Here is a 19075-nt window from a genome sequence, read left to right as displayed (position 1 = left end):
AGCGGGTGCTGCCACCCTCTGTGCAGGGCAGAGGGATGTGTGCCACAGTGTGCCACACCAGAGGTCCCTCCACAGCCACTACAGCCTGTGGCCACAGAGTCCAGTGCCAAAGGAGAGGGCTTAAAAAGAAATAAGAGGTTGTGAACCGCACCAGCACCACTGGAGGAGTACAAGCACCTACAGCAGCTTTCAGAGAGCAGCCAGATGAAGCACTGGAAGGGCTGCAGGTGGATTCATGACCATGTCCCAAAGCAGTAAGGAGAGACCAGGGGTCCCCAGAGCACAGGGAAGCTCAGAGGTGACAGGACAGGGCACGGGAACGTGGCCTGGAGCAGACAGCCACTGGGCTCCTTGTGCTTAGGCTGTGATTGTGCAACCTCAGTTCACCCACAGTCCGTGGGATAGGACAGTCAGGAACTTCAGGGCTGGCAGCAGTAGATGGGCTGACTTAGGCAGAGAGACAGAAGGATAAATTAAATAGCTCACCTCACTTTATTATCCCTACAGACAGGTGACCCCCCTCATAAAGAGAGCCACTTTTAACTAAATCTCAGGCAACACAGGCACCAGAGGTGGCATCATGTGATGGCAAACACTGATGCCCAGGGGACAACTAACACCCTACTCCTGCAGAGAGGGGACATGACCAGTCATGGCCTTGCTCTTAGCCTCTGCCTTGCACTTTGCTGGTTCCCACTCTGGCACGGGGCAGCAGGCATGAGTGAAGAGCAGAGATTCATGCCTTGCAGTGAGTTTCAGGTCATTATCAACCTCAAATTGAGGAGCTGGATGGGACAGACAGCACTGGACAGATAAAAACAGGAGCGAGAAGGGAATTGATCTGCATGGTGCCAAGCCCAGGGCAGGTCCAGCAGCTTCTACCCAACTCAGTGCATCATGTAACAGCGTGCCAAGACTCAGATCATAAAACAATCCCAGAGAGAAAGGTCCTGGTCTTGGAACTACAGAAGGACAGGCCTGTGCTACATGGGGATTCACAAGGATCTCCTATGAAAGTACCATAAATACCAAGTACCAAGCTACATGGAAGACATTGTTCAGCTCAAGCATCATCATTGAGTTGGGTGGGAAGGAGGAGGCATCCTGAGATGCATCGGACTAACAGGACCCATGCTCAGACCACCACCCTTCACAGAGACCTGGAAGGGGAGCCAGCACACACCACCTGGAGAGGCAAAGCTGCTGTTTCTCCACTTGGAGATGTGCAAAGGAAGGGACTATCAGCCTCCACTCCATCACCCAGGTTCAGCTAAATACATAAAAGAATTCTAAGCCTGGCAGTCAGAAGGAGATCTTTGATAGGTCAAGCCAAACACAGTGATGTCGAGGTGTCTGCCTTGATCTGCAGGGAGCCTGGAACAGCAGCTCAGAGGTTCAGGCTACCTCGTTTGGGTCTCTGGCTCATTAACTCTAGGAGCCTACAGATGTGTAAACAGCCACTATGGCATCACTACTGCAAACTGGATAGAGTTACACCAGGAGCACCAGCTTGGGCACAGCTCTGGCCCTGTGTAGTGTTGTAGCAGGCACAAGTCAGGCAGCAGAGAGGAGCCAGGCATGTCCCATTGGATCTTCAATCTCGTCCTCTGACAAACAGGAAAGCAGGAGACAGGCCACCCTTCAACAGCCTAGAGATGCTAGCTGGAGTACTGAAGAGCCATCATCTTTTTCTGAGAGAAGCCAAACCTCAGCTCCCCCTGTGCGGGCAGCACGGGCAGCAGCCGCTTCCCCCAGAATGCTGGGGACACAGGACTGGGGACACAGTCCCTGCAGTCCATCCAGAGACAGAAAAGGAGCAGCTTGACAGCAGCAGGGCTGGAGAGTGCAGCAGCAGAGCAGTGAGGGTGCTCCCTGGGTGGGGAACTGCCTTCCCAGCTTCCTCCTGCTGAGATGCAACCAGCAGCTCCAGACCTTGAGATATGGCACCTGGAGCAATGAGTGCGGTGGGTTTTGGGCAAGAGTCCCACAAAACCCCCAGGGAAGGTGGAGGATGGGGAGCGGGGTGATGGACACTAGATGAAGGTGGAGTCCAGCTGGCTTGTTTCATGGTTATTGCGGGCACGAGCCTCAAAGAGCTGCTTGATCAGGGCAGATTTCTCTTGCTCCAACTGGGTGATGCGTTCGCTCTTGTCGGTCACCTCCTGCATGGGACAGAGGATGAAAATGCTGCTCAGAGAATGGAAGCACTAGTGTTTGCTGCACTGCAGGTGCTGGGATGTGAATCCCAGCAGCCAGCCTGGCCATGGCAGGGGCATCATGGGTGTTCCTTCCCCAGCAGCCTGGGGAAGCAGCCACAGACTCCAGCCACAGCTCTGCACCCTCTCCTGACCTGCATCTGTCATAATCTTTTCCCTGCAGTAGGGATGCCCCATGCCCACCCACAGACCCTTCTCCAGCAAACAGCTGGACACAGCTGCATAACGGAGGGTCTCCAGCCCACATGCCCTTCTCTGGGATGACTAAGGTTGGCCAAGCTGAAGGAATATTTTCCACTGCTTCCTATTCCTTCTCCAGCCCCACCCCCACCCCTCGAAAGGGATCTCCTTCCTCCAGTACCTTGGTGAGAAGCCGGTTTTGCTCCTTCAGCATGTTGATGGCTTGCTGGGAGCCTGCTGAGGCTGGGGACACCATGGGGACCAGCCTGCTCACAGCTGAGGAGGGGGTCACCGGCTGCAGAGAAGATGATGAGGAGGGATGAGCCATTGAGCCTCCTCCTCACTGGCTCTCCCCAGCCTTTCCCAAGGCCAGAAGCTGCTTCTGTGGCATATGGGGAGCTGAGAGAACCCCAGCACAGGATCAAAGCCCCAGCACAAGCCTTTGCAGGGGCTCCAGCAAGGCAGGCAGAGGTGGGAAGCATTCCTGCCAGTGTGCTCAGCTTCTGTCAGGAGCCCAGCAGGACAGCCAGCTCTTGAGAGGGCCAAATCAGCAACTCAGCAGGATGCTTTCCTTATTCCCTTGTAAATGGCTACACCTTTTTGGGAGATGCCTTGAGCATCCTCCAGTCCAGCTCAGGACAAGCTGTGCTGTCCTCTTGACCCTCCCCCATCCAACTACCTTGCCCACAGAGCAAAGTCACCCCCTCCTAGAGCTTGAGGAAACTCTAGCAGCTTTGATGCCAGCTCAGCCATGAGTGTAAGGGGGGACAAGATGGGTCCCAACTTCACACAACCAGCCACAAGCTGCTGATCTGCTGCTCTCACCTTGCTGGCGGTGGAAAGGAGGTCACCCAGGCAGCGGTTCACCTCCTGCAGCTTGGGGACCAGGCGCTCCAGGTGGCTCTGGCCACCCTCAGAGAGGAATTCCTGAGGGACAGGGAGGAGGAAGAGGCTGGGTGTTACCATGGGGCCAGCTCCAGGTCCAGCCAAGTCCCAGGCTGGTTCTCCAAACCCACAGGGCATCCCCAGACCCACCGAAGTAGATGGGCACCCCAAGAGCAAGCCCCAGACTCACAGCACTGGTTTTGTTTCTCCCCAGGAGCCTCTGGCGCTCCTGCATGAACTGGATGTGCTGTTGGTACCACTCCCGGGCATGCTCTATGAGCTCCAGACCCTGCAGCAGGAAATCCTTCTCCTGTTCCAGCTCTTTCATGTGCTTCAGCTGCAGGACAGAGCATGCAGAGATGTTACACCCTCCCCACCAAGGCCTTGTCAAGGCCCAGGAGATGGTTTCTGCATGAGGAGTGGAGGAATATGGATATGGGCAGGGGTCTTGGCCCCTGTCCCCATGAAAAACTGCAGAGAAGAGGGATGACAGCTCCTGCCAGATGCTGCTTTGGAGGAAGGGTCCTCCAGTTTGGGAGAACAACCAAAGCAGGTGAAGGACAGTCAGGCCGCCTCTGCAGGCGCAGATTTTTATGCCTTGTATTTACCCGGGGATGAAGCAAGAGCAGAGCCTGCAGCTGCTCCCCTAGCCCCTCAAGGCTGTGAGCACCAGCCAGCAGCACAAACACACTGAGTTCTCAGCAGTAGCCAAGATAAACCTGTAGGCTGGAAACAGGGGGAAACCTGCAGTTCTGATTCCCCAAGACTCTGCTCCCCACTCAGCTTTGTCCTGCTGTGAGGCCACATGCGTGGGGCTCCTGTCCCCAGCCCAGCCCCTGGGACAAGCAGAGCTGGACCCTGCACCAGATGGTGGAACAGACAAGGCTGGGCAGGGCAGCATGGCTTGATCCTTCCATGATGGGGATCTGTGCCCCAGGGACACAGGGTCCCCTGCTCTGCTGCCACCAGCAATCACAGAGGTGGGGAGAGAAGATGGGACATCCCTGGGAAAGAGCGATTGGTGCAGTGACCCTTTCCTCAGCCCTCCACCAGTGAGCCTAGGCTCCCACTCCCCTTCTCCCAAGCCATACCTGCCTGCTCCCCAGCTCCTGCCCCTCTCTCCATGCCAAGAGCAGAGCTGCCTGCTCTGCTGCCTCTGCCTTCTCTGCCTGGTCTCCACCACCAGGGCACAGACTGGGCTGCAGGCACCAGTGGGACTTCGATCACCCAGAAGCTGCTGGGTGCTCAGAACCTCTCCTGCTGCTTTGGAGAGCATCTGGAGGGAGGGGGATTCAGCTCAGAAGTGACCTTGGACAGATCCCCACCCCGAGGGACAAGTGAGACCATATCAAGACCTTCCTCAGGCTGCCAACACTGCCCTGTCCCCATGGCCAGCCCCAAAGTCACCCAACCTCCCTACACCAGCCACCAGCCCCCCTTACCCAAGGCTGTTCATGCTCCTGCTGCTCCTGGAAATGCTGTTTGCAACATGACAGCCCTCCCCCAAAACTGCCCCCATGCTTGGACGGACAGACAGACATACCCACAGGAAGAAGTGCAGAGCTTTGCTGCTACACAGGCTGCTGCTGAGGGGCACAAAGAAGGTGCTGTATGTGGCAAGGACCCCCACCCAGCTGGGGCTGCAGCCCACCACTGCCTGGCCTGCCCTGGTCCCACCAGGCTTGCTGGCCAGCATGGTGGCTGAAGGAAGAGGCAGCATCTCACAGAGCAGCAGGACCTCACCAGCACTGCCAGGTGTGGGGACAGATGGCATCTGGCCAAGGACAGGATGCTCTGGGGACAGAGGCAGGTTCTGGAGCAGGAGGAAGGCAGAGTGCTGGGCTTGACTGGTGCTACCCAGGGTAGAAGGGGAGGGGACAGTGCCATACCCTGGGCTCAGCCTCTCACAGAAGGTCTCATCCCAGCCATTCCCTGTGGCCATGGGGAAATCAGGCCGATCAATCACGAACTGGCTGAAAAACACCAGCAGACAGGAGCCATGGTGGTGCAGAGGGTTCCAGCACTGCAGCACAGCCCCCACCTCCACTTTGCTGCTCAAGATGAATGTGGGGATGCAGGATGGACAGTGCACCCACTCGCAGCCACCCCCCTCCCTGGCTTTAGACAAATTATCCTCATCACAGCTGATTGACTTGTCTCTGCAGCATCAGTGGGGAGGTGACAGCAATGTCCTGCACAGGGATTCAGTTGTTGCTGCAGTCAAGCCTGCTCCAGCTATCTCTCTATGCTCAGAAGTGGGATGAATACCCAAAGGCCAGGATGCCAGGGAAGGTTCCCTGCCTGCAGGATGGGGACAGACACCTGTTCTCTAAGGGCAGGAGCACATGGAAGGCAGCACTTGGTACATGGGGAGGGGGGAAGAAAGGCAGAGAATCTGCCTCCCACAACAACCTGGAGAAACAGAGGCAAGGGAAACACCAGGCCAGAGCAAGAGAGCTTGTGGGAGAGCTGGGAGGGGGGTGATTCAGCTCAGAAGTGACTCTGAACAGATCCCCACCCCCAGGGACAAGAAAGACCATACCAAGACCTTCTTCAGGCTGCAGCACTTCCCCATCCCTGTGGCCAGCCCTGAAGCCTCTTAACCCCCCGAACAGCCCCTTTATGCCAGGACTGCTCCTGTCTCTCAGTGTGACACATGGGCCACCAGCCCCTCACCAGTGCCAGGCAAGACCTTGAGCTTGGGACAGTGATGGGCTCAGCCTGGATTCGGGGCCTGGAGCTGCCTGGAGCTGCACCAACAGGGAGCCTTGCCAGGGAAGGAGGGACCTTCCCCTCCCTGAAACAGCAACTCCCAGCCACCAAAATCCTGAGGACCAGAGACCACCATCCCCAGATACACACATCTACATGTATTACTCCCTGCTTAGAGTCCAAGAGCACTCCATCCCTTGCATGGCTGTAAGCCCAGCAAACCATGTGTGCACAACCCCCCTCCCCAGGCCAGACATCGTAGCATGTCATGTCCCCCAAAGCCAGGACCAGGCTGGCATCGATGCTGCCCAAGCCACCACTCAGCCCTGCTGTTGAGGCACAGGGTGACACCAGCATGTGAGGAGTGGAAGTGCAGAGGTGATAGCCTCAGCTGCAGCTCTGACACCAGCCAGCGCTCGTCCTGCAGATCACTCATCCTGCAGATCACTCATCCTGCAGGCTATCTTGGCTCTCTTCCCAGGAAAATGTACCTAGAGCTTGTGGGTAACATGTCCAGGCAGCTTGCGAGCAGTGCAGATCCCTTCATCCAGCCAATGTGATCCAAGCATTCTCCACTCAGGGACAAAGAGAGGGCAGCTGATCCCTCCATCCTGGGCTGCCCAGCTAAATTAAATGCTAATTTATCTGCATTACTGGCAAGAAGTCTCTTGGGAGCTAGGAGGATCAGCATGCTTGAGCCCGGACCTACGGAGAACATCTGGCAGCCCAGCCCCGCTGCTTCCCAGGATGCAGTGTGCCTGACCTGCACTGGAGTGCTTGGAAGGCCCAGAGACCCTGCTCCTGCACTCACATGTCTGCCTTTCCCTGCCCAAGTTTTTGCCCACAGGGAAGGCACCTGTGCAGTCAACAGTGGCTCCATGGGCTGCCCTGCTCTGGGGACAGGCAAGGGGACACGTGCCTCCTCCCTGTCCAACACGATTTGGGTCAGAAATCACCTCAGAAGCAATGGCAGGACCTCCATGTACATCAACAGAGCTTTGTATCCAAACTAACAGGATCTGCCTGACACCCCATGGCTCACTCATGCAGGGTGCACACTGGGGAGCCACAGCCCACACAGATCTGGTGTCAGCAGTGAGGGACCCCTGCAATCCACCTTCCCCCAGGGACGACCGGCCCCTTCTCTGGAGCCCACAACAGGGCCATCCCCTTACCATGCTGAAGTCCATGCCATTGGTGATGGTGTGTCTACGGTGTTCTGCACGTCCCCTCTGATGCCTCCGAGTGTCCTCAGTCCCTGGATGGCAGCCATCTGTCTGGGACTGCCCAGCAGCCTTAGCATCACTACCTGTAACACAGGAAAGCATGAGCCCACCAGCCACTTGGAATAAAAAACTCTTCACAACCACTTATGTGAGACTATCTGCAGGGTGGTCTTGCAAACAGGTGTGGCCAGGAGCAGCTGAGCAATGCACTGGCCCGAGCATCTGCTCACATCTCCATATGCACAGGGTAGGCTTCAGCAATGACTCACTTGGCTGTGCCAGGCTGGCAACAGACCTCTGTGGTCACCTTCTGCAAAAAACAGGCAGCTTCCAGGCAGCACTTTCAGTCCCAGCACAGGCAATTATACCATTACTACTATTGCCTACCCTCATACTGTCCTCATGGGAACTGACTACTCCTGAAGGCAGCTCCTGCTTGGTGAGAGGTCTGACCATGCAGACATCCCCCACGACCCTGTGCCTGTGGTCTAACCATAGGATAAATCAGACTGCAGGTTTTCCAACATTTTATTAAAATCCCAACATCATTTCTTGCAAAAGTCTGATCTGCAAACACATGATGCTGGTGCAAATCCATGAATAACAGATTTTTGCAGATAAAGTTCATATTGGCAGGTTTCAGGCTGGATCAGACCCTCCTGCCTGTTCACCAGAGCCAGTATTGGCTGGACACCTGCATTCAGGACAAGCCCTGGTGAACTCACCAGAAACAGCCACGCCAGCCCGGCTCCTGCTCCTGCCCAGGCATGGGCCGCAGAGCAGGCAGAGCCCTGCCCACACCTGCCTGGGCTGCTCCCCCTTCTTGCCCCAAGGCCTGGCCCAGCCCCCAGCAGGCTCAGCAGAGTGTTTACACAGACAGCTTGATCTGTTCTCCTTTTAGTTACAGGCTCAAAATCCTGGGGAGAAAAATTAGAGTAGAAGGGACTTCTGGAAATCATCTAGTCCAGCCTCCTACTCAAGGCAAAATGAAATGTGAAGATAGATAGTGTTGTTCAGGGTTGTACCTAGTTTTGAAAAATTCTAGGGATGGAAATTGCATACAAGTTCCCAGCAGGTCCCCACAACTGGTTACAGTCCCAGCACAGAGATGCTGTTACTCCCATCACCACGGCCCTGAGGCAATATTGATCTGTAGCAGACCAGGGGGCTGCGGGTGTTGCAGCAAGGGACAGGTGAACCTGAGTAGAGCAACAGTCTCCCTCTGGCCCACCAATAATTTAGTGCTGCACTGGGAATACTTGCACTTAATGGTAGTGACCATTGTACCCTGATCACGGAAACTGAAGAGTTGTATTTGTGTTGTGAAAGTGCTGCTGTATGACCAGTGCTGGCTGGATCAGGTCAGAGTAAAATCCTGAAGCTCAGCTGCACTTGCAAGCAAGATCACAAAGTTGTTCTGAATCTCTCAGGTCTGGAGGAGTCTGTCCGTAGGGACTACAGGAGTTCTTAGTTTTGTCTGTCCTTCATTTATGTGATTCAGCTTACAATTAGAAAGCTGTTAGATGACACTGGAAGCACTCAGGAGCCACATTAAAAAAAACCTTCTAAAGTATCAGCTCTGAAGTCCCATTTTTACTTCTTAAGTGAAGAAGTAAATCATGTGGCAAAGAAAATAATGGACTTTTTATGCACTTGCTCCTGCAGCTCACCCCACTCTCAGCACACAGCTTTCCTTGAGAGTTTCTTTCCCTGGCTTTCAAACAGGAGCAGCAGGGAGGCAGGCAAGTGAAGGCAGGCAGTGAGGCAGTTGGAGAAAACATCTCTTCCTGGGGACTACACCCCACAGATCTCCCAGACACCCCCACCCATCACCACCTCTTCTCCTACAGCGTGGGCACCTGCCAGCTCCCAGGCACCAGAGCTGCCTGGCACGGGTCTAGCAGATTCCCTGCTGTGCTGGCACAAAGGGCTGTGAGTGCCAGGACAGGGCACTTGGCATTGTCCAGGCTGACACATCATTTCCCACTGCTCCACATGTGTGCTCAGCCAAACACATGAACATGAGGAAGAGGAATATGTGGCAAGAGAGGGCAGCTGTGGCCGCAGGAGCCACCCTTCACCTCGAGGGCAGCAAGGTCTGGGAGAGCTGCACCATACTGGGGCTGTGCGGCCACGACTGTGCCTGTTCTGCAATGGGAGCTGAATTTAGCTCAGGGGGCAGCAGGCAGTGCTACCTCGGTCAGCCTGTCACACTGTGTCACTGGGGAAGGAAGCCATGGGAGAAATCTTCCTTCTGGTCCATCATGGTGTTCCTGTTTCTGCTACCAGCAAGTGGCATAGAGAGGACACCAGAACATTGACAAATACAAAGCCTTTGATATAACCCATTCATCTACTTTGCCAACTGCCTTTGGTTTCCATATCCACCTGGGAGGAACCCAGCAAGACTGGTGCAACCACACACATGTTCTCCTTGCAGAACTGTAGCACATCTTGCTTGGGAAGCTGAGAAATGGCCCAAAACCAAAGGTAACTTTGATATACAGAATCCCAAAGCAAAAACAGAAGCACTCTGGGAAGAAATGAAGGGTAGAAACATGTCAAAAAGCTTTTTTGCTGCTGTTCCTTGGAAGTGCCAGGTTGAGCTGAGCTGAATCTGTGACAAGAATGTGCTCCTTGGTCAAACAACTGAACTCCGTGCACCTGCGCTGACAATGTAGTGGCTCAAAGAGGACCTCTGCTAATGAGCTGAGACTGATTCTTCTTAGGCAAAGAGCAGGGTTAGCTCACCAGATGTGGAAGAGATCCTGCCATGAGATGTGGGATGGTGTCCTACCTCCAGAGCCCCTCATGAGCCCAGCATTCCCCAGCCAGAGCAAGTGCCCAGGAATGAGCAGACACCTCATGGTCACTTTTATGCATTTACATTCCTGTCCTTGGCAAGGGCCCAGACAATAACAGCTACAATAACCTACAGACAATAACCTACAAACCATCCCCTCCCTCCTGCTGGGGCCACCAGCTCTCCAGGCCCAGAAGCACAGGCAAGTGCTGCACTGGGGAGGAAGCAGAGCCCAGGGCCACCACTGACCTCCTGCACTTTCTGATCTGCTTTAACTTCCCCAGATCTCAGTTCACAGCTGATCCACAAGGGTAAAGACCTCCAACACCAAGACCCTCAGATGCTGCTGTGACAGGCCACCAAGGCACGAGTGGTAGGGAAGCCATCATGGTGATTTCTCTGCCCAGTATCAGCCTCACCATCCTTGTCCCTGGATGCTGCTGGCTCCCCGGAGACCATGGTTGGTGTCCAACAGTGACCTGTGGGCTGTGCCAGCACAGCCAGGCTGATGAGAGCTTCTAGGATGCTGGAAGCTGACTCTGAGCAGGGATTTCTTCAGAAGCACTTCTGCTGATCCACTGATGGAGGTTAGCAAGGAAGAGCAGACAGAATCGAGCAGACAGAACCACTGTCCCACTGGCTCACTGCACCCCTGGATGTGCCAGGAGGATCCTTTGGCCCCAGCCTCTGCCATCTTGCCGTGATCTGCATCCAAATCACCTTGGATCAAATCACCTGGACCAGAAAGCAGAGCCAAGGTGACATCCTGTGAGCCCCTCCTTCCCCCAAAACACAGACAGGAAGAGCTTCCTCTCTTCCTCTGCCACTTTGCAGTTGATGGGCATGGATACACCATCTTGCTGCACTTGGTTGGGTTCTTACAGAAGCTGCTTCTTGCAGCTGGAGAATCAGAGCAGCCCTAGTGATAAAACCTTAACAGAGACAGGAGGGCTTCCTGGGCAGCTCTCAGCATCCAGCACATTCCCCTTAAGTGCCAAGCAGCTGTATCCTACCATAGCAGTGCCCAGTTGGGGCACACATGGCCAGTTAAGGAGAACATCAGCCTGTTCAACCACAGCCCGAGAAGCCCTCCACAGTGGGAGGGGGCACTGAGCAGCTATGCAGGATGCGAAGCTAAACCAGATAAAATAATTACGAGTTACAATGTTCACTAAGCTGCTGTATCAACCTGAAGTTCAGGCCTGCTGGCAGAACCCATCTCTGTGTTGTGGGAAGCTGGCACAAGGGTGGCACAAGCTGGCACTGAGGCACTAAGCCTGCCTAAAGGTTCACTGGTATAACACCAGGCTAGAATGGAAAAGATGTTCTAATGTTGCTGTAATCATCCGCTCAGTCCTTTCCAGGGCAGAGCCTTCAATCTGCTGTTAATTTACCAAGCAGGTTGCTGGGGTTTGTTTTTTGTTTGTTTGTTTGTTTGTTTGTTTCAGCTTTTTCCAGATCTACACTTTTGATAATAGAAAGGCCAGCCTGTTTAATAATATTTTCCCAGGTGTAGCTCCAGTGATTAGTTTGGAGGCAAAATGGAAAACAGAGAACCTCCACCACTTTTAAAGTTTCCTCTCCACCTAGCTGAAGGCATGGGGAAGGAACGGGTGGGAGAGGAAGGAAAACCAGCCCAGGCAACTTTTCCAGGGTAGAGGAAGTCACCATACTCAAGTGTTGCAATAACAAACAACAGCTCCTCACACAGACCTTTGTGTCTGTAAATCTCAAAGCTGTTCACAAACTTAGATAAAGAATTATTACCCACACTAGATAAGCTCAGGAGCCTGGTTTCCTTATATTAACTAGTCACAAAGCAGGGTGCCAGTGACATAGTCTCCCACTTGGCAAGGTCAGTGTGCCACCCGCAGTGGGAGACCCTGGCAGAACCATTATGAGGACCCCAGGTCCTGAGGAAGAGTCCGCAGGGACCTGCCAGTGAGCATTGCAGACACAGCCCTGGCCTGGCCACCCAGACAGTGCTTGGGGACTGCAAAGGACATCTCTTCAATGCTGCTTTCCCGTATAATTTTGGTTTAATTATTTATTATTATAAACAATATTGCAAATTATCCCAACCGAAAGCTGGATCAGGTTTTGCTATTTTTTTTTTTGGTCCCAAAGGTAGATGAAATCGTGACCCGAGCTTTAGGGAGGGCACTCCCTCAGCACTGAGCCCACCAGCTCCCGGCTGCTCCGGCACCGCGGCTCTCCCTGCGGAGAAGCCGCTCGGGTGTCGGCGACCGGCTGCATCACCCACCCCCGAGGAAGGTCACCTTACAGTCACGCCAGGATAGAAGCACGGACACTTTACAGACATGCTCTTAATTCTTCTTGTCACTGCTATGAACAGGCAGCATCCACGCGAGAAGGGATGCAGAGGGAAGCACCAACCCGGGAGCGGAGCACCGCGCTCGCCCTCCCGCAGGACCAGCAGCTCGGAACAAAGCCACCAGACCTGAACTAAAACCAGCAGTGACTTTGGTGGAGTTTTCCGCAGGCCTGCGGGCCGGGCTCGCCTCTGCTTCAAGCCCAGAGGAGGCAGCAGGACCGGAGAGAACCCCGGGGTCCCACCCCGTCCTGCCTACCGCCAGTCTCCGGCCAACGGGGCTGCCCCCAAGTCGGGCCACGTTCGCTCCCCGACCCTGTCCTCCCCCGGCCCCGCCGGCTCACCTCGGCCCCGGGGCTGCCCGTGTCCCGGTTCCCGCTGCCCGGTGCTCTTCCCCCGTCGCTCCTCAGCACAGCGCGGGCTCGGCGGCTTCTCCGCGCTCCGCCGCCCGCCGCCGCCGCTCTCGGGCGGGGGCTCAGAGGCAGGCAGGGCAGCGCGCAGCCCCAGCACGAACCGCTCGAAGGTGAGGTACCCGCTGGCCGGGGCCGCCCGCCGCAAACCCTCCATCACCCCGGCGGGCAGCTCCCGGGCTTCCGCCCCGCGCCAGCGGGACTCGATCTCCCGCAGGTGCACGTAACCACGCCGCCGGTCATCCAGGATATCGAAAAGCGTCCGCAGGCTCTGCAGGAACGCCCGAGGGAGACCGTCGGTACCGGCGGGCAGCGACCGGTCGCCGCGCTCGGGAGCCATCACCGGCCGCCGCTCCAGAGCGTTACTCGCCGCTCCCGCCCCCGCGCGCCTATTGGCTGGCGGCGGCTACTCCCTCGCTTCTATTGGCTGGCGGCGGCCGGTGGCGCTGCCCATTGGCTGAGGGGCAGGACGGCGGTTTGAGTTCCACGCGGCGCCCGCCCCGCTCCCGGCCGGGGGGGAGCGGAGGGTCCCAGTCCCTGCTCTGGACCCCCGGACTCCCCGGAACCCCACGGGACCCCAAGGACGAGAGCAGGGCGGCCTCAGAGAGACGCCTCCTCCTCCATCCCCTGCCACCCAAGCCCCTGCGCCCTCAAGAACGGCTCGGTGACGCCCCCCACCCCCCCCCCCCCCCCCGTGCCCGTCCACCCCGGCACAAATTTCACCCCCAGACCCTCACCCACTGCTCCCGCAGCTACAAATCTCCTTCTTTACGGGCAGAACTGACGGTCCCACTATCTGTGCCCAAACACCATGAGTGCTTCTGCTGCCAGTAGTCATAAATGGCTTCTTCTTCCAAGTAACAAGCAAAAGGACAAGAGGAAATGGCCTCAAGTTTTGTCAGAGGAGGTTTAGATTGGATATTAGAAACAATTTCTTCACTGAAAGGGTTGCCAGGCCCTGGCACAGGCTGCCCAGGGCAGTGGTGGAGTCCCTGGAGGGACTTAAAAGCCCTGAAGGTGTGCTGCTGAGGGACACAGTTTAGTGGTGGCCTTGGCAGTGCTGGGTTAATGGTTGGACTCCATGACCTTACAGGTCTTTTCCAGCCAAAATGATTCTATGATTTTTGTACCTCAGAAACACTGTATCCTTGCAGAAAGGAAAGCTGCTCTCTTTTTAAGCCATGGACACCTCCTCACTGGGCTTTGCTCTGTGAAGGACCTGCTCTGGCTGGTCTCCTCTGTGCTATTGCCAGATTGTTCCCAGCCTGCTTTCCATTTCTTTTCATAAGTTTCCTGGACCTGTCCTACCTGTTTTCAGACCTCTGCTTGGCTTAGTCGTTTTTCACTGAACAGGTTCACACCTGTGTAAGGACACAGAGAGATGGAACCAGTGCATCATCCCTCCCCTCTCTGATCCAGAAACAAGGCAGTGAACGTGTCACTGCTCAGCTCAGGTACCAGAAACAGACTGTGTCTGGAGGTTCTGCTGTAATACTCTTGCTCCTCCATGTGGAGCTCTCTGCTCTGGTAACAGGGAGCTGGGATCCAGATGCCCAGTGCAGCTCTGGTCTGACCACAGGCTCCATATCCAATGGCCCTCAGGACACTGCCATCTGACAGGCTGATGTTCTTGTCCTCAGTGTGATTGGGAAAATGAGGTTAGGGAGCTTTTGAAAATTGTTGGGAAAGATCTTCTGGGGCTTTGTTTTGCTTTGCTTTGTTTTCTTTCACTGAATTGTGGCACCAGCCCAGGCTTTTCTGACTGCCAGAGCCATCTTTGAGTTTTTAATTATAAACAATGTAGTTATTCAGTTTTCTTTCCTCCAAGACACTGGGAAGCACCAGCTCCCACCGTGGCCCAACCCTCCCTGCTGGCCCGCAGGCATTAGTGGGGACACTCGCAGCTCTGGCGCAGTGGCTCACAAAATACCAGTGCCCCTTTCTGGGGAGGGCATGGAGCAGCTGATGTCCCCCAGAAGGCTGATGGCAGGCCATTGTGTCCCACCAATCAACATTGCCTGTACTGGGAGGAGAGGTGGCAGCAGCTACACCAAACCCCAGCACAGCACTGGTGGTGGAGACTGGGACACCCTTCTACATGACGCTGACCATCTACGGGTGACACTGGGTGACTCCGGCAGTAGGTTCAGTCCCTTGCTGACTTCAGCAGCACATACGTATTCACACATACGTGAATCTTGTCTCTGCAGAAGACACATTGTGATTGCAACCATGAGGTTGTTCCCTGATGACCATGTTCAAGTAGACACTGTGGAGCCCCTGCTGCTCTGTTCTCCTGGGGTAGAGTGAGGTCTGGTGGGGAACCAGCTGCATGTCTGTGGGCTCAGTGCATGCATGCTGCTGTCTAGCAAGTGGCCCAGCAGCACAGCACAGCCCACCTCTACCTATTGCTCTGCTGGCCAAAACAGGGCCATGTCCAAAGCAGGTTGGTCTCCAGCCAGCACAGGTCATCAGACCACAGCCAGGAACAGTTGGTTGGGGCTTGGTTGAAACCAGACCAGAAGCCGTGTTAACAACACTCCAGATACCAAGTTCTGGTGCTCCCCATCACTATCCAAGTCATGAAGTGCAGCTGGTATTAATTCTTCCTTTCAGACACAAAGCTGAAGGGGTGCAGAGAATCACTTCCAGGGGAATACCAAAGTGTCAACTCAGAAATGCATCTGTCCCCAGGAAACCTCTGGGCAGAGGCCAAAAATGGTGAGGGGAGTGTGGTCAGGGAGACACAGCACATCTTCATATAGTTTGATCTTTCCAGGTCTGAAATTCGATCGTGTTTTCCATCTTGCTGCTCATAGGGCCTATCCAGGACATGCTCTGTTTGCTTTGGGCAGGTTGGGTGCTTCACTTTTCTTTTCTCCAGACTGCTTTTGCCCTTGGAAGACCTGTGAGCAGGAAGTCTGGTGGCTGCCTAGCAGCTCCAGGGCTGTCATGAGGGCTGGGAGAAGGGCAGCGGGTGAGAAGCTAAAATAAGCTGTCCAGGGGGCAGGGGGTTTTGTTTCCTCACTCTGCAATGTTCTTGGATCCACAGAGCCATGGTCTCTGGGTAGGAAATGGCCCTGACTAGTATCCAGTCTCAGCCCTATCCCCTCCAGCTGATGGGTTCTCAGCAAGATGAATTTCAATATATGGAATAATTTGAGGCTTAAATTGAAGGGTGATAGATGCTGCAAAGCCTGTGATTAGAATCTGTCTAGTGTTTGCTCTGTTCTACTACAAATTCCACTCTGCTGCCACCAATGAAGGCAGCTCCTGCAGCCGAGGGCAGCTTGCAGAAACAATCATGCTACAGCCACAAACTGCCCAGCCTCTCATCTAATTCAAGGAATGACTGTAACACCACATTTCTCGGGGGAATATATTTGTGGGTACTTACTTACGGAAGACTGAAGCAGAGCCCTAAAAAAAAGGAGCTCTGCCTCTCTCCTGGTAGAGTATCTGCCCCTGGTGGAACAGTGTTTGCTGTCTGTCTGCTTTCAGGGTGCTGGAGCTTTTTAAAGAATGAATTTCTTCTTCCATCTGCATGTTTGTGTTTCATTTGGCCCAAGTGTTCCCTCCTTCCTGCTCTTTCAGGTTGTCCTGCCCAGAATATCTGCTCTAACTTGCCATTGGTTTTACTGCTTTGCAGAAGAAAATTTCTACCTGCACGGGTGTGATGGGTTGTAGAATCAGGCTGGGTAACTCTGTGCAGCAGGATCAACCTGTTCTGGAGGATGGTTGGATTTGAGGGGTGGGAACACATTTACTAGCAGCAGCAGGATTTGCTGCATTTTTTCTAGGAGAGCTGAGATGCCAGAGCTATAAGCTCCCATGGCTACAAGATCTCACAGCTACATGATCTCATGGCTACAAGATCTCACAGCTACAAGATCCCACAGTTATGTGTTGGGGTTCCTTCAAGGCAAGGCAGCAAGTTCTGCAGGAAAGAGCAGGGCTGGATTTATAAATTGGATCTGACAGAGCCTTTTCTGATTAATAAGGGTCGGTAGTTATGCAGGTACTACTTGTGGAAAGACCTGCACGACACACCAGGCAAGCCAGGAATGCAGCCGCAGCAGGAATAGGCTTTGTATAAACAGGAGCAGAGAGAGTTTTTGAAACCCAAGCCCCTGCTCAAGCAGGGGCTGTGTTGAGTCACGTGAAATAGAGAACAGAGGGTGAAACAAAAGCTTTGAAAACTGTCAGGCTTTCTTCCTGGCCTGATTGTCACATCCAGATGGGGTACAGCTCCCCTAACTCTGGTCACATGCAAGGAGGTGGCTACATCTGAGCAGCTGTGTGTGTGTCTTCTTGTCTCCTGCTTAGCTAGGCTCCAACTGCTGGCAGGATGCCAGGGGGACAGGCCAATGGCTGTGACAGGGTGCCCAGCTACAAGAAGGGATGGAATACACTGGGGCAGGAGTGTAGGACATGGCACTGTCCACAGTCTGTGACCACAGCATGAGCTGCAGGGGATACCACCTCGTGTGTCTTCTGGCACCTCCAGACTGGCCCAGCCTTGATCTTTGGTTTTTTGCATCTAGTCATGCCACCTCTGATGGGGACATGGAGTTGTGAGTTGAGCCCTGACCCTGTGGCTGGCACCATAGCCACAGTGGGGCAGGATCCACCCACCACCCTGCTGTGCTGAAGTCACCCCAAGAGCTTTTTGGGTGCAAGAAGGGGTGTGAGACTTTCCCAGGAACCAAGGTCCCAGCACTAGCACCCCTGGCATCCCCATCAGGTACACCCTAGCAGCCAAAGATGTCTGGCACCAGCTGGCACAGCCTGCTGCAGAGGGGGCCTGCTGGGTGCCAGCTGCTGTGCTCAGACCAGGAGACAGACTGGGAACTTGGCTGTACGGAAATGCTGTGCTGGCCAAAGGCAGCCTCACAGGGCAGAGCCATGGGCATGCACTGGGCAGGGACTGTGTAGTGGGGAAGGATGGCAGGTTCTTGGGAGGCAGGAGCTGTTCTTGGAAAGCACACATTACCAGATTGGAGCAGAGGCAAGCAGGGAACATGCTGCAGACCCTGGGTCCAGGGGAATCATCACAGCTGCTGACCAGCTCTGCACCTGTGAGGGACAGCGAAGCTGCTCTGGGTGGGGCCATATGTCATAGAAGCATAAAATGTTTTGGTTGGAAAAGAACTTTAAAATAATGGGATCCAACCATTAACCCAACACTGCCAAGGCGACCACTGTCCCATGTCCCTCAGCACTGTATCTACACAGCTTTTAAGTCCCTCCAGAAACAGGGACTCCACCACCACCCTGGGCAGCCTGTGCCAGGGCTTGACACCCTTTTCAGTGAAGAAATTGTTCCCAACATCCAATCTAAACCTCCTCTGGCATAACTTGAGGCCATTTCCTCTTGTTCTTTTGCTTGTTCCTTGGGAGCAGAGACCAACCCCCCTGGCTCCAACCTCCTCTCAGGCAGCTGCAGAGCCAGCAGGTCTCCCCTCAGCCTCCTTGTCTCCAGGCTGAACATCCCTGATTCCCTCAGCTTCTCCTCATCAGACCTGTGCTCCAGCCCCTTCCCCAGCTCCACTGCCCTTCTTTGGACACGCTCCAGCCCCTCCATGTGCTTCTTGTTGTGAGGGGCCCAGACCTGACCCCAGGATTCCAGGTGCCCCCTCCCCAGTGCCCAGCACAGGGGGATGATCCCTGCACTGCTCCTGCTGGCCACACCAGTGCTGATACAAGCCATGATGCTGTAATCGGCAATAACTAGCCAGGAAAATAATTTAGAAATTATTCCATTTATTCGAGGTAGGTGAGCAAACAGCGCTGGGCGACCGGAGAGTCTGTGCTCTGCCAGCGGCGCGCACGCGGCTCTGCGCGGGGGTCCCTTTTATACAGTTCTTTTTCCTGCCGTTTGGAGGGTCCACCTCTCTTGGAAAATTCCATCCTTGTCCCGCCGTTTTTGGGAGGTCCTCCCCCCGTCTCGGCAAATTCCATTCCCTTTCCCACCGTTGCAGGGGGGGGGGGAGGGTCTGTCTCTTTCTCTCGGTAAATCCCATTCTCTGCGTTGTTGTTGTTCTCCGGGACTTACACAGTCAATCAAGATGTTATATAACTTATTGTTTTATCTACCTGATATGGCCATCAGCATTTAGCATTAAATAACAAAGTATAACTTCCAACATTAACCATTACATAACAGAACATAACTACAAATATTTAACAAACATGGCAGCCTGACACCCAGCCATATACATTCAGATTTGATCAGCAAATTAAATTCCTGATTCACCTATAACAATGCCATTGGCCTTCTTGGCCACTGGGCACATGCTGGCTCATATTCA

The 19075-nt window shown here is 54.6% G+C and overlaps 1 protein-coding gene across 1 annotated transcript; it reads right to left on the bottom strand.

Annotated features, from left to right (window-relative positions):
• Positions 1–469: 469 nt before the first annotated feature.
• Positions 470–13218, bottom strand: SAPCD2 (suppressor APC domain containing 2). The gene is given in 6 exon segments (XM_051636933.1): positions 470–2162; positions 2578–2691; positions 3222–3323; positions 3472–3618; positions 7169–7302; positions 12699–13218. Coding segments are annotated over 6 exon segments (1146 nt in total). The 3' UTR covers positions 470–2033.
• Positions 13219–19075: the final 5857 nt, after the last annotated feature.

This window comes from Apus apus, chromosome 19, assembly GCF_020740795.1.
Source record: "Apus apus isolate bApuApu2 chromosome 19, bApuApu2.pri.cur, whole genome shotgun sequence".
NCBI classification, from domain to species: Eukaryota; Metazoa; Chordata; class Aves; order Apodiformes; family Apodidae; genus Apus; species Apus apus.
Note: the sequence above shows the minus strand (reverse complement) of the source record. Positions and strands in the feature narration are given on the sequence as shown.